General features: G+C 48.7%; 3 protein-coding genes across 3 annotated transcripts; 2 read left to right on the top strand and 1 right to left on the bottom strand.

Annotated features, from left to right (window-relative positions):
- Positions 1-390: 390 nt before the first annotated feature.
- On the bottom strand, positions 391-12,670 carry LOC117147098 (monocarboxylate transporter 12). Its single transcript, XM_033313864.1, has 9 exons — positions 12,220-12,670; positions 6,669-6,980; positions 5,687-5,806; positions 5,020-5,621; positions 4,757-4,951; positions 4,565-4,690; positions 1,304-1,634; positions 1,040-1,240; positions 391-984 (listed from the first exon to the last, which is right to left on the bottom strand). The coding sequence occupies exons 2-9, from the start codon at positions 6,808-6,810 to the stop codon at positions 821-823; spliced, it is 1,881 nt and encodes a 626-aa protein (XP_033169755.1). The 5' UTR covers positions 6,811-6,980; positions 12,220-12,670; the 3' UTR covers positions 391-820.
- Positions 1,817-3,859, top strand: LOC117147099 (fatty acyl-CoA reductase wat). The gene is made up of 6 exons (XM_033313865.1): positions 1,817-2,388; positions 2,456-2,544; positions 2,663-2,772; positions 2,830-3,400; positions 3,467-3,613; positions 3,668-3,859. Exons 1-6 carry the CDS (start codon positions 1,882-1,884, stop codon positions 3,756-3,758), a joined length of 1,515 nt encoding a protein of 504 aa, XP_033169756.1. The 5' UTR covers positions 1,817-1,881; the 3' UTR covers positions 3,759-3,859.
- LOC117147102 lies at positions 3,909-4,511 on the top strand. Its single transcript, XM_033313868.1, has one exon. It carries the CDS (start codon positions 3,921-3,923, stop codon positions 4,314-4,316), a length of 396 nt encoding a protein of 131 aa, XP_033169759.1. The 5' UTR covers positions 3,909-3,920; the 3' UTR covers positions 4,317-4,511.
- Positions 12,671-12,705: the final 35 nt, after the last annotated feature.

Raw genomic sequence — 12,705 nt, 5'->3', positions numbered from 1 at the left:
CGATTGACCAACAAGTTGAAAATTGCCACGATGTAGATTCTCTGGGCTCTCATTCGTTTCTTTGGGATCGTCTTGGCAAGCACAGCAGTATAGTATGTGAGAGGAATGTCGTGTTGAGGAGGTCCAATTCGACTGGGGAGTATGTATATGGCATGTGATTTACGGCACATGGATTATCTATTGCATTTCTGGGACTAATGGCTGAAAACTGATTGCAGTAATCTAAAGAGGCATGTATGAATTTCTAGAGCCTGTATCTTTGGTATTTAATGTGGTAAAAAATAGATTGCTTCAAGCACAACGCTACTTACCACCCGCACATTTCATATTCCCATTGTCAGGGGCATGTGTGGTTTTTCAGCCAATCGATTTCAAAATGGACTTTTGTGGTTTTCTGTTGTTGTACAAAAGCTTTCTTTAATGGCGCATACACAGACGGACACACGCACACAGTCATGATAGAATAACAATAATTTGGTATGGGTACATGTACGTGTAGGCATACATTTGCATGCACTTGCAATGGGGGCCTTTAATGGGGTATGGGGTCTGGGGTCTGGGGTCATGGGTCATGGCTCGGGGGGCAGGAGCCGGGGGTTCGGTGACAGTCGCCCGTACACAAATATTCGGATATGCCATAGCTGCGGCATACACGCATACCTCGGTACATGGCTGGCCTAGGTCTAGGACTTAATCTAACCAAGTGTCGTGTGCATCAGTACGTATCTAGATTTATAGTTACAGTAGAAAAAAAAAACAAAAAAATATAGAGTAGGAATAAACAGGGCACTGTGGGTGGTGGATGGGTGGCGGTGAACTACTAACTAAGGGCCAGGTGCTCGGTGTGGGGCTTTCGCTCGGACTTGCGGGCCTGCAGGCGCTGCAGCGGCGGAATGGCGAACATCACCAGTCCGCTGATGGCGATCATGAGTCCGGCCATCAGGAAGGCCGGCGCATACGAGTCCGTCAGGTCGTACATCCAGCCTGGGGAGCAAAGGTCAGACACAGAGCACTGCTTCCAGCTATTGCGAGTACTCACCTCCGATGGGCGGACCAATGAAGCTGGCAATACCCTGGAAGAGCAGCAGAAGGCCAAAGGCGTTCGTCAGCTTGTCCAGTCCCAACAGGTCCACCAGAATGACCGAGGTCAGGCCCACATAGGCGCCGATCGTGAAGCCAAAGACGCAGCAGTAGAAGGCCAGGGATTGGAAGTCGTGGCACAGCGGCACCATGGCAGTGGCTAGTGGAGAGGGAACGGAAGAAGGATTAGTCTGCAGCTCAGCCGATCAGATCACAAACTTACAAATTCCGCAGGCGGTAAGGCAGACGTTGTAGACCAGGAGGCGGTTCACCCACGGTTTGTCCGATATGTAGCCCAGGATTATGCGGCCCACTGTGTTGGCCACGCCAATCGTGGATATCAGGTAGCTGGCATCCGTCTTGGTGAGCTTCAGGGTCTCCGCGTAGGCGACCACATACAGGTACGGAACGTTGAAGCCAATGCTCGTGCAGAAGTTAGACACGGAGAAGATCACGAACACCATGTCCTTGAGCAGGGAGAAGTTCATCATTTCGGCGAATGTGTCGCGTGTCTCCTTGGAGCAAGTGATGCAGCCACAGCACTTGGCCTCCTCCTGAAACGGATGAATCGGGTTATCATCGTCCTTCCTAATTTTTATTAACCTAAGAACAGGGAGAACGCGAGCTCCGCGTAACGTAACGTTATTACGATCGCATTGAACCCGAAATTAGCATGGAAATGTAGTGGCGCTGCTCATGTTAATCAAATCACGGATTTAATGAAGACGAGCCGTTCAGTTAAGCGGATCGACCCCTGGAGCGGCGTTTCAGTGCTTTGCGGGCTCTGGTCAGTGAATCACGATGCACCATCCACCATCCGGGGAAATGGAGGAGTTCTTCGAGGATAGCGAGATATTCGTGACGGGCGGATCGGGAGTGGTGGGCAAGGCGCTGGTCGAGAAGCTCCTGCGCTCCTGCAACGTTCGCCGCATCTACGTTCTGCTGCGTCCTCGCAAACAGCTGACAGCGGAGCAGAGACTCGTCCGACTGCGGCAGGCCACTGTCTTTCACGTGCTGGCCGCGCAAAAACCCGAAGAGCTGGACAAGATCGTGGCGGTCCCGGGCGACGTCTCTTTGCCGGGACTGGGCATCGATCCCTCGATGATACAGCGTATGAAAGGTGTTTCCCTGGTCTACCACTGTGCCGCCACGGTGCGATTCGATGAGCCGCTCCGCGAGGCTCTACGTCTGAATGTCGGAGGCACCTTGGAGGCCCTCAAGTTCGCCGAGACTCTGCCCCAGCTAAGGGCCTTCGTCCACGTTTCCACTTTCTACAGTAATCCCTATTTGACGCGGGTGGAGCCTAAGGTGTGTGTGTTACGGATCCTGGACTACCTTGCTTGTTTCCCTGACTCTGTGGCTCTGATCCTTGCAGTACTACTCCTCGCCGATGGACTGGCGGTTGTGCCTTCGACTGATCGACGATGTCGCAGACGACGGGATGCTCAACGCGTTAACAAGAAAGTAAGTCGAAGGGGCAGTCCGTTTGCCTCCATATTGATTCCTTTGGTAAGGAATACACTTGGCTATCGATTTTATATAATGATCTATCATTTGGTTATCCCATGGCTCCCTGTCCCAGGTTGATCGTGGGCTTTCCCAACACGTATACGTTTACCAAAAACCTGGCCGAATCCCTAGTGAATGACTACCGCCATCGGCTGCCAGTAATAGTGTATCGTCCTTCCATAGGTAATCAAAGGACTGCAAATCCATTAGTCCCTGATTTACAAACAAAGCCTTTCCCAGTTCTCTTTGCCGTGGACGACCCATCGCCCGGATTCTCGCCATCCTTGATGGGCGCCATGGGACTGTTCGCGCTGGTCGGCGCTGGAATCCTCAAGACTGTTTACCTGGGCAAGGACATTCGACTGGACATCACGCCGCAGGACATTGGCATCAAGAGCATGCTGTGTTACACCAAAATGGGCTACGAGATTTACAGGCAGGGCCCACCGGCTGATCTGCCAGTTTACCTGTCCTCGTCGTGCACCCACGTGCCGCACACCTTCACCCAGATTGCCGAGCAGATGGACACGCTGGACTTGTGGCGGGATGTGGCATTTGAAAAGAACCTGATGATCCCGGGCTGCCACTACACGGATAGGCGGTGGGCCTACCAGTTTCTCGTCTTCACCAAGCAGATCCTGCCGGCCCTTATTCTCGATCTGCTCCTAAGGATCTTCGGTCGGAAGCCCGTGCTGATGAGTGCGGTTCGCAAGGCCTACCAAACGCTGGAGGTGATGCAGCCCTTCATGTTCAACAACTGGGACAGTCCCGGTGTTACGGACATGGAGTCGCTGTCCAAGCAGAGCGAGGGGTACGTGCGGTTCACTTAGTAGCTAGTTAGTTGCCCCATATCACCGTTCCATCCTATCCGCTCCAGTTCTGCGTTCAACTTGGATGCCTTCAACCATCCGGACATCCATGGCCTGGTAATTCAATCCTGCCGCAACATGCTCTACAGTATCCGAACGCACTTGCTACGCGAGGATCCGAAGACTCTAGGGCGCTCCAAGAGAATCTTAAGGATGTGAGTACCCGTTCTTGCTTAATACATAGTCGACTTAAGGTGAAATTCTTGCAGCAAGGAGTTCCTCTACCGGCTGCTTCGCCTCTTTTTGCTCTACAAGCTGATCCTCTGGCTTTGGAGAAGCTATCTGGCGCATCTCTTCTAGACTACACTGTTTCAATGATACCTTTTTTTCCTTTTTTTTTTTAATCTAAGTAGAATTGAATTTTAAGTCAGCTCAAATAAATCAAACGTCATTCTGCTTTCCAACCGGTGTCAGATTTCGCTTTTTTTAAAAAAATATTTTGAATAGATTTTGGATAGGACTATGGATTTAGCTATCGTGAATGAAGGTGTTCGACCAGAAAGGGAAAATGTTGTTTTGGACCCACCGTTAAATGTTAATAGGGTGAATGTCAATATGTCCATCTGTATGGAGTATCGCAGCCGTATCAAGTGGAACCTAAACCTAGAGGCGGTGTGCCTGTATTTGGAAGATGACGCTTTTATCGGTGGTAGTTATTCCCTTCATCGCCATGATGTTCAACGGGTATCAGAACCGCACCATTGGATGCCCCGTCTTCGACTACTCCTGGCCGGCTGGTTGAAGGGGATCTTCAGAGAGCTGCGGGCCTTTTTTTCGAGGGAGGACATAGCGCTCGCTCTTCCTTCACAGACCACAGACCAAGCACCAGGATGCCAAGTGGGCACGCTGTTCCAATGATTTATCGAAGAACCTCAGATTCTCGCCCTTTTCTACATTTTATACACTTTATACGCGTCGCACGGACTAAGTTAGCCCTCCTTAGACACACACACAAGGTGAGAGAGATCATATTCGAGGAGAGGAGGGACACACTTGTACAACTGCAATGACAACTGCAGCACCAGCACACCTGGTAAGTTTCTTAGTACTATGCATAAGCCCTGGTCAGCACTTGATATGCGTTTCATTTGATCTCATAAGCTCACCTGACTCTGGGACACGTTGTTGCTCTGGCGAAGGGACCCGTACCGCTTTATAACCCCGGAGCCGGACATGGAGCGGCTCAGATCGTTCCTGGAGCTCACATAGTCGGGTAGGTTGTGCAGGGAGCCCTGCGCACGAAGACAGAATAGCATTAGATACTCCACTACACGAACACCTCGATTCGGCTAGCCCACCTGGTAGAGAGCATCCGGGCGGTACATGGTGCCACTGGCACTCCGCTCGCGGTGCGCATCCCTCAGAGGAGTCAGCTGCAACTGGCTGTGGCACTTGCGGGCGATGTCATCGTTGCTGGTGCTCTTCACCACCGCCTGCGGTGGGGTCACCAAGGTGGGTCCCTGCCCATTGACGGCGCCGTTCGAGTTGTTGTTCTGAAGCATGTTATTTAAAGTAAAATCAATAAAGGGATCAAATTCGCGACTTATTTTAATGGACTCACCAGACTGGGCTTGAGGTTGTGGCCAACGCTGTTGGACCGGCAGAGGGCACCCCCCGAGACCGGAGTATCCGTGCGCTGCGGCAGCTGCAGGTACTGATCCTTGGGCAGGACCTTGAGGGGCTCCAGCTCCGCCGGCGTGGTGTTCTGGTCGATAATGGCCGACTTCTTGGCCAGCTTGGGAGTGCTCGGCGTGTTCGGCGGCGTCTGCGGCGGTGCCTCTAGCTCCAGCGGTCGGAACATGGCCCCAAAGATGATGCAGTTGAGCACGATGCCGCCGATAATCAGCATCGCACCGCGCCACCCGTAGTTGCCGATCAGGAACTCCGTGAGCGGGGCAAAGACGAAGGTACCGAATCCGGAGCCGCAGACGGCGATTCCCGTGGCCAGAGATCTCTTGGCTTCGAAGTACTGCGTCACACTCACGATGGCCGGCAGGTAGATGAGCCCAAAGCCCAAGCCCGTTCCGAAACCGATCGTGATGATCAGCGTGAGGACATTCTGGGCGAACATGCTCACGATGATGCAGCTGGCGGCCAAAATGGAGCCCGCTATGGTCACCGCTCGACAGCCATATCGATTTACGAACGACGAGCTGATCGGTCCTGCAGGATAAACGTATCATCAACAATCATAGTTGATCTTAAAGATCGGACTGAGTGAGGCTTACCGGATGAGAAGGTCACGCCCACCATTATGGAGGCAATCCAAGCCGTGTAGCCTTTGCCCTCGTTGAAATAGTCCAGGAACTCATTGTAGAAGATGCCAAAGGAGTAGGTCATGCCATCGGCTGCGGGGTAGAAGAGATCACTCCGGGATTAGCCTCGTATGTATATATCGGATGCCCCAAGCAGGCCCGTATTCCAAGAGCCTGCCCAAAGTGGATTTCGTTCGATCGAACTGGTTGTCGGGCGCTGGCCATAAATCAGTTTAGTAGGTAATTAATTAGGGCTCCCATTTCATCAGGATCCCCATTCCCCACCAGTCTGCTCTAACCTCCATCCCACCGAGCGCCAACTATTTCCGTGACCAGGCAATTACAGCCCACACGGCGATAAGATTATCGACTGCGTATCGACGCACTGGACACTTGGCCACAATTATCATCCAATTGATAGTCGCTCGGCTGAAGTGGTGACCGTGCTCCACCTCCACCTTCACCACCACCTAAGCCTTCAGCGTATCGGGTGTCAGTATCTGGATCGGACTTTGCCGATAAGACCCTCTTCCAATCTATCCCGCTGCACACCCTGATTTGCGGCGATTAGAGTGCCTTAGTATTTACGATCCCCAAAAATCCACGAAATGCCTATTACTTTTATTCCTGGCCACTTTTAGTTGCCGGGTCGGCCCCATGCTCTTGGGTTTGATTTATGGCAGCCGTAAAGGTGGCGGCGGCGGTGGCAGTGGTGATGGCTAGCCTACTCGCCGCAGTTGCCCAACCCCAGTTGGTCAAGTCTTCCTCCGGTGAGAGCCCCACGGGCACCTTCCCACCTTAATTGAAACCCGATTCGGGGGGTGTTACTCATTCCAGTCGGGGAATCGACTAGAAAATATCGAAGGTTCTTAAGCTCTGTAGCACTGAGTTAAAGCTTTGCTTACAACGCCCCTAATCGCTGGAAAACTGGCGAGGCCAGTTGACTTTCACTTACTGACTATGTGTATCATGAAGGAGCCGAAGACCACAACCCATCCCCATCCGCCGTCCGGCGGGGTGGGCTGCCGCTCCATGTCCATCTCGCAGGCCTCATGCTGCTGCTGTGATTTTCTGCGAGCCGGCGGTCCGTGTACCATGTTGCTGGTGTCGCCCTGGGCTGATTGCTCTGGTTTCCGGAAGAACCTTGACCTGCGAGTGGGTCTCCTCTCCGGTTGCACCTGCTGCCTGTATGTGGCAACTGCTGCTGCTTCTCCTGCTGTTGCTGATGGGATGTGCTCCTTAAAGCCAGCGGCTCATGTTGCAGCAACTGAAACGCGGGAAACAAATGGAAGCAATTAGAGGGCAGTCATTGCCAAGATGGGTTCAGAAGGTCGAGTGCCGCGTCCAGCTCCAGCATATTGAAAACACGTGATGAAGAGGATGTTGTCGCTGGTGTGTCTGCCCTGGTTATCAGCCGAGCTCGGCCAAATTCATTGAACCTGCTAAAAACACTGAAAACAGATAGACCGCACAATTTGGTGGGGAATGTACAATCTGACAGACGGACGGCGGGGGTTCTGCGAATTCTTCTAGCTTTGGTTTTTCAAAACAATTCGAAGTAATGGGGCGTGGTTCTAGGATTGGCTTAAACTTAATTCTCATTTATATGCTCAGCAGCGAAAAAGTTAAATTTAAAACCCCATGTATATATGCTTATATACAGCTGCGGTTAAAATAATAGCACTACTGCAGGTGGAAAGTTGATTTCCTAAAAAAAGGTATTGAATGTTTATTTTTTTTAAAGTCTGATTGCATGAATAATAAGTACCATATGTTGTCTCTCTAAGCAAGAAATTTTGACTCTCTCAATGTAACGGTTCTTTTTGTTTTTGGGCACTTTCTGCAAAAGGGCGCTAAATGAGGCGGTAACAAAAATAGCACTGACCACGTTTTTGCTGAATAAAATTAATAGGAGTGATTGCTTTGGGTTTTTTTTCGACATATTTTGAAAAAAGGAGTTGCATTAAAGGTTTTAATTGAATTTTTTTCAAAAGAAGACCAAAAATTCTCTAGTTATGGGTCGGGGAAAGCATTCTACCGTCGAAAAAAGGAATTTGATTAAAAACATGATCTCTGAAGGTAAAACCTACGCTAAAATGGGACGGTTTGTTGGTTTTTCAAACAAAATGATCCGCAACGCACTTCTGTTTGTCGAAAATAACGAAAAACGTGGAAGAAAACCCTCTATGTCCAACGTGGAGATCAAGCGCTTGGTTCGGCAAAGCAAGAAGGAGCCTTTTAAGCCGGCGACGAAACTGAAGAAGGAGCTTCAGATAGCTGAAAGCGTGGAAACAGTTCGCAAACACTTAAGACAAAACAACCATAATGTGTGCAGTCCCAGAAAAGTCCCGCTTCTGACTGCGAAGCATGTGGCAAAGCGAATCGAATATGCCAAGATACGCAAGGACTGGCCTGTGGAGAAGTGGCGCCACATTTTTGTGGTCAGATGAGAGCAAAATTGTGTTTTTTGGTTGGAAAGGCTCTCGGTCTTATGTTCCGCGTCCACCACGAACTGAAAAAAATCCTCGCTTCACCTTTAAGACGGTAAATCACGGGGGATCCAACATCATGGTATGGGCGTGCTTTTCATACTATGGAGTAAATCCGATTCATATGATTCAAGGCATCATGGATCAGAACATTTACACAGATATCCCGGAAAATGTGATGGCGACATATGCCGAGGATGAAATGCCGTTTTTTTGGACATTTCAACAGGATAACGACCCAAAACACACGAGGAAGAAGGCTCGAAAGTGGTTTGAGCAGAAATCGATCCGAGGAATGAAATGGCCTGCTCAGTCACCCGACTTGAATCCAATCGAAAAACTTTGTGCGGACGTGAAAAAAAGGTTTCTGAAGCCAAACCCAACCATAACGAGGAACTTTGGATTCATGGGGGATCGAGGATCAAGGATTCATGGAGCAAAATTCCTCAAAAACGGTACCAGGACTTGGTGGACTCCATGCCAAGAGGATGCGCAGCTGTCATTGCCTACAATGGTCACGCAACCAAATATTAAGATTCTTTAAACATAGTTCTTAAGATATAATCCATTTGTTGAACTCTTATTTTATTTTTTTAGTTAGTTTTAGCAAAATACGAGAAACAGTGCTATTTTTGTTACCGCCTAAATTTGGAGGTTTTTTTTTGTTTTACCAATTATTTTTAAAATATCCATTAGATCTGTTACCAATTTTATTATTTCGATTGAAAATCATTGTAGTATTTAAGATTAGTGGAAAAAATTATGAAAAAATGTCAGAAAATAGAGAAACGCTGGGGCAAACACGAAATGTGCTTTTGGTGCTATTATTGTTACCGCAACTGTAGGTGGCGGGCCAAAGCGAAGCAAACCAAATCAAAGCAGTTATCAGCCCCTCAGTCACCCATTGACCCCGGCCTTCCAGTCCGCCCGCTGCTCATTAGCACGGTCCCCATCATCACGGTTATTTGGCAGATTCCGCTTACGATTCCATTGTCCATTGCCCCTCGAATCGGCAAGCCAGGAGAGATGAGAGATGGCACATCGCTACATTATATATAGCTCTCAACGCGGCTTATCAGGCTCGGCTCAGAAAAACACCAGACCGTGGACGATCGGAGCTGAGCCGTTTGCCATTTGGACCCCCAGCGATCAGCGCGGAAAGTCGTTCGTTTATGCGGCGAGAAAGTCACGAAAGTGCCACTCGCTTCGCCAGCTAACTAAGGCTTGAGGTGAATTTCTTTCTATTCGTCGATTTATAGTGGAGGTCTTTTCCTTTCGTCTATTTTGCTGTTTTGTTTTCCCATCTTCCCAGCTTTGAAGATAGTATAGAGCATGAATATACATACATGGGCCTTCAGAAATTCTGCCTGCTCAATCATTGTTGGTTTTGCTGCGTTTTTGTGTGGTGGAAACAAAGCGCAAAAGTTGCAACAATGCCGCAAGATAATTGTGACGTGATAAAGCAGATGCGAACCGAGCAGAGCGGCGGGGTGGGTATATTCCCCCCATCCCCGGCTGAACAAAAACAAATGCCATTTCACTTTTTCCAAAGCCATATCAGCCAGTACTTGATATGCACACACATTACACTGAAAGCCAGGCATGAACAAAGGCTAGAAACTTAACCTAAAATTGATTAGGAACGAACAATCGGGCGACGGTCGTCGGGAGGGGCGTGATACTGCAGAACGCCATAGTATGTGGTTTCTAGTCGCACTAAGTCAACAGGAAACGCATCCCCAGCCTCTCCAACTTGGGCGGAGTGATTCATCCGTCGGCGTCGCTCTTTTGTGCAATCAGAGACAATTAAAACAATACAAATCAAATCAGCGCAAATGAGAGCCGTACACTTTTACCTCAAGAGCCTCGAGCAAAACGGCATTATCAATGGACTCGGCTGGTCCAAAATCTGGCCATGACATTCAGGCGTTCGTCACACAACCGAATCTTATATCGCCGACAAAGAGATTGCGCATACGCAACGTTGGCGGCGCGGACCAAAGGAATTTAGTTAGTACGGCACATATGTATATAATTATAATTGAATGTAATTATTACTGAATATCCGCCCCTTGACCGAAACTCATCTATTCACACTTAATTGGACTTTGGCTTCATCTGGTCTACTTTAAATCGAATGAAAGCGGAATTATCTACAATAATAGCTCTATTCGCTTATAGAAACACTCAGTGTCATGACACATATTAACTTTATGGTTAATAATATATTTTATGAGCCAACATTAATTTGCTTATTAGCTTCCAATTGCTTCTCAAGGCAACAAATTCATTACAATTCATTAATTCATACCGTTTAGGACAACGAACGGAGGAATCTGAATTTGAAATGCTCTCAAGCGTACTTAGGTGGACATATGCACTAAAGCTTTGATGAACCAGTTGCCAACTGGATCGTAATCGGTAATTACTGCTCAATTCTACTGCATGTGGCCCCGAACCCCTCCACTTGTTTATCATGCACTTTCGCCCGGCAACCACAGCACCACCACTGCCCCTCCTCCAAGGCGATAGCACTCGGACTGGATGCACCCAGTCACTCGTCCATCGGGTGGGGGCACTCGCGGGACTTTGCCCTTGACCTATCTGCATATGAGTGTAAGAGCCGAGAGATAGCCCCGAAAATGTGACAAAATGTGCGCAGTACGCTAAATGCAATATCAGCAGAAGCAAAGACAAAAGCAAAAGAAGAAACAAAAGCAAAGGCAACATGAACACTTCGGTTACGTGGGCACTGAGAAGTATTTCGATCACTCGCCAAATTAATGATCATCCCGACACTTGGATTAGATTGGACTCCTGTTGGCTCTGTTTTAAAGGCCACATTAAAACAAATATTGATATTTTGAGCAATAAACTTCCAAAGTTAGCAACATTTTCTTCGAGTGTAGCCGCGAGGCTTCTATTTTGCTACTATTTCTGTTGGCTGGTCAGCAAAGTCGTTGAACCAACAGTATCAAAACAAACGAACGTATGTAGATTGCCAAATAAAAGCAGGGGCATGCAGGCGAATCGAGTGATTAACCCCTTTCGTGGGTAGTATGCGATCCATTTCCAGTGCTCAACTCCTTAACTATGTGGGAAGGAATAGTGCCTGCTGCCTTTGTCCTTTCATATTTATGCCGCGGCTATCCTGGCCGACTTTTCAACTGCATCTCAGCTGGAAGAGCTGTCATTCGCACTTTGTTTATTTTGAAATTAATTCACTTTGCTCGGCACTAAATGAATTTCAGCGTTTGCGGTCACGGATTTTTAATTATTGCGGCCTTGGGCTTACTTTGTGCTCACTTCCCAGTCGGAATCCCATGCCCACAACCTCCCATCAATCACCTCCAGCTAACCAGGCTGTTGAACCTGGCCAGGGAAAGATACTGACCCACTAACCGGATTGTACGGCTTGGGAAATTCATGACAAGGTTTTATTAACCTGTCCTAAATCGATCCTGTGAACTTCAGCAGGAAACTAACTTCTCGCCATATACTGCTGTATCAACTTGAACTTGACGAGCAGATTAAATTCGAAGATCTTAGTTTTCACTGTTTGATATCCCCACTTCCCCCGGAATCCCGATCAATCTTTCACAATCTTGTCCACACAGCCGTAAACGCAAGCCTCGCATTTAGTCAACATCAATATCAGGAGCTATCAATATCGATCACGGCCACCTGGCGAGTGATAAGGGAGGGGGAGCAATGAATGCACTTCTGTTCTTTTTCTCCCACGTACTGGGTCTGCAGGCGCGCCAAGCGAGAAAGAGAAATCCGAAAAAGCCGAAAGTAAAGAAACGATCTGTTTAAAAATAGTTTCGACGAAACGCATGCATTCTTGGCATTTGAATGGCTTCCCGACTCCAGGCGATGGCGCTTCTGGAGGATTGGATCGGCGATGTGGTGATCGGAGATCGGTGATCCGATCAGATGTAAAAGATCACACATATTTGAGAGTCTGTTTGCTGGGCTCAACAGTTATAATCGCCTTATCTGATCCAGCCGACTTACCTTTCGCCTGTTATTTGGTAATTAACTTGTTGCTGCCTGCACTCTTTTGCTCTTTTCCCTTCGATTGCTTCACTTTACTGCCGCAGTGTGCGAATTTACGACTTTGTTGACAGTTTGTGTTCTTCGCGTTACAATTGCAGTTGTCCAATCGTCGAGATTACGGATTGAACGGGGCGTCGAGTGTTCAATAAAACTGAATGAATGCGATTTCGATCGCGTCGCACTTTGACTGCGCTGCTTGATGTACAGCGTCCTTGGCAACTGGCCACACACGATATGTCCTTGCGGCGAATGCACACTCGGTCACACTAAACGGCAATAACGGTGCTTCTAACACTGACTCCCGGCTTGGCTTTCCCTTTCCCGATGGCTTCACTGGCTTCCAAATCGCGGGAGCGAGTATTACTTTTTGGCGAGACGCAACCGATGTCGCTGTCAGCAGGGCAGGCGACGAATTAAATTAAATGCGAGCCGTGTAAGAGCAGA

Source organism: Drosophila mauritiana, chromosome X (assembly GCF_004382145.1).
Source record: "Drosophila mauritiana strain mau12 chromosome X, ASM438214v1, whole genome shotgun sequence".
Lineage (NCBI taxonomy): Eukaryota > Metazoa > Arthropoda > Insecta > Diptera > Drosophilidae > Drosophila > Drosophila mauritiana.
This window is presented reverse-complemented; position numbering and strand designations above follow the sequence as displayed.

What these genes read in the sequence shown, in the direction of transcription:
- LOC117147098 (XM_033313864.1), bottom strand. Translation starts at nt 6,810, where the DNA reads ATGGTACACGGACCGCCGGCTCGCAGAAAATCACAGCAGCAGCATGAG. An exon ending in CTTCATGATACACATAGTCA is followed by an intron (nt 5,807 to 6,668) that starts GTAAGTGAAAGT and finishes TCTACCCCGCAG; the next exon opens with CCGATGGCATGACCTACTCC. An exon ending in ACAACCTCAAGCCCAGTCTG is followed by an intron (nt 4,952 to 5,019) that starts GTGAGTCCATTA and finishes AACATGCTTCAG; the next exon opens with AACAACAACTCGAACGGCGC.
- LOC117147099 (XM_033313865.1), top strand. Translation starts at nt 1,882, where the DNA reads ATGCACCATCCACCATCCGGGGAAATGGAGGAGTTCTTCGAGGATAGC. An exon ending in CTCAACGCGTTAACAAGAAA is followed by an intron (nt 2,545 to 2,662) that starts GTAAGTCGAAGG and finishes TCCCTGTCCCAG; the next exon opens with GTTGATCGTGGGCTTTCCCA. An exon ending in AGTGTATCGTCCTTCCATAG is followed by an intron (nt 2,773 to 2,829) that starts GTAATCAAAGGA and finishes AGCCTTTCCCAG; the next exon opens with TTCTCTTTGCCGTGGACGAC.
- LOC117147102 (XM_033313868.1), top strand. Translation starts at nt 3,921, where the DNA reads ATGGATTTAGCTATCGTGAATGAAGGTGTTCGACCAGAAAGGGAAAAT.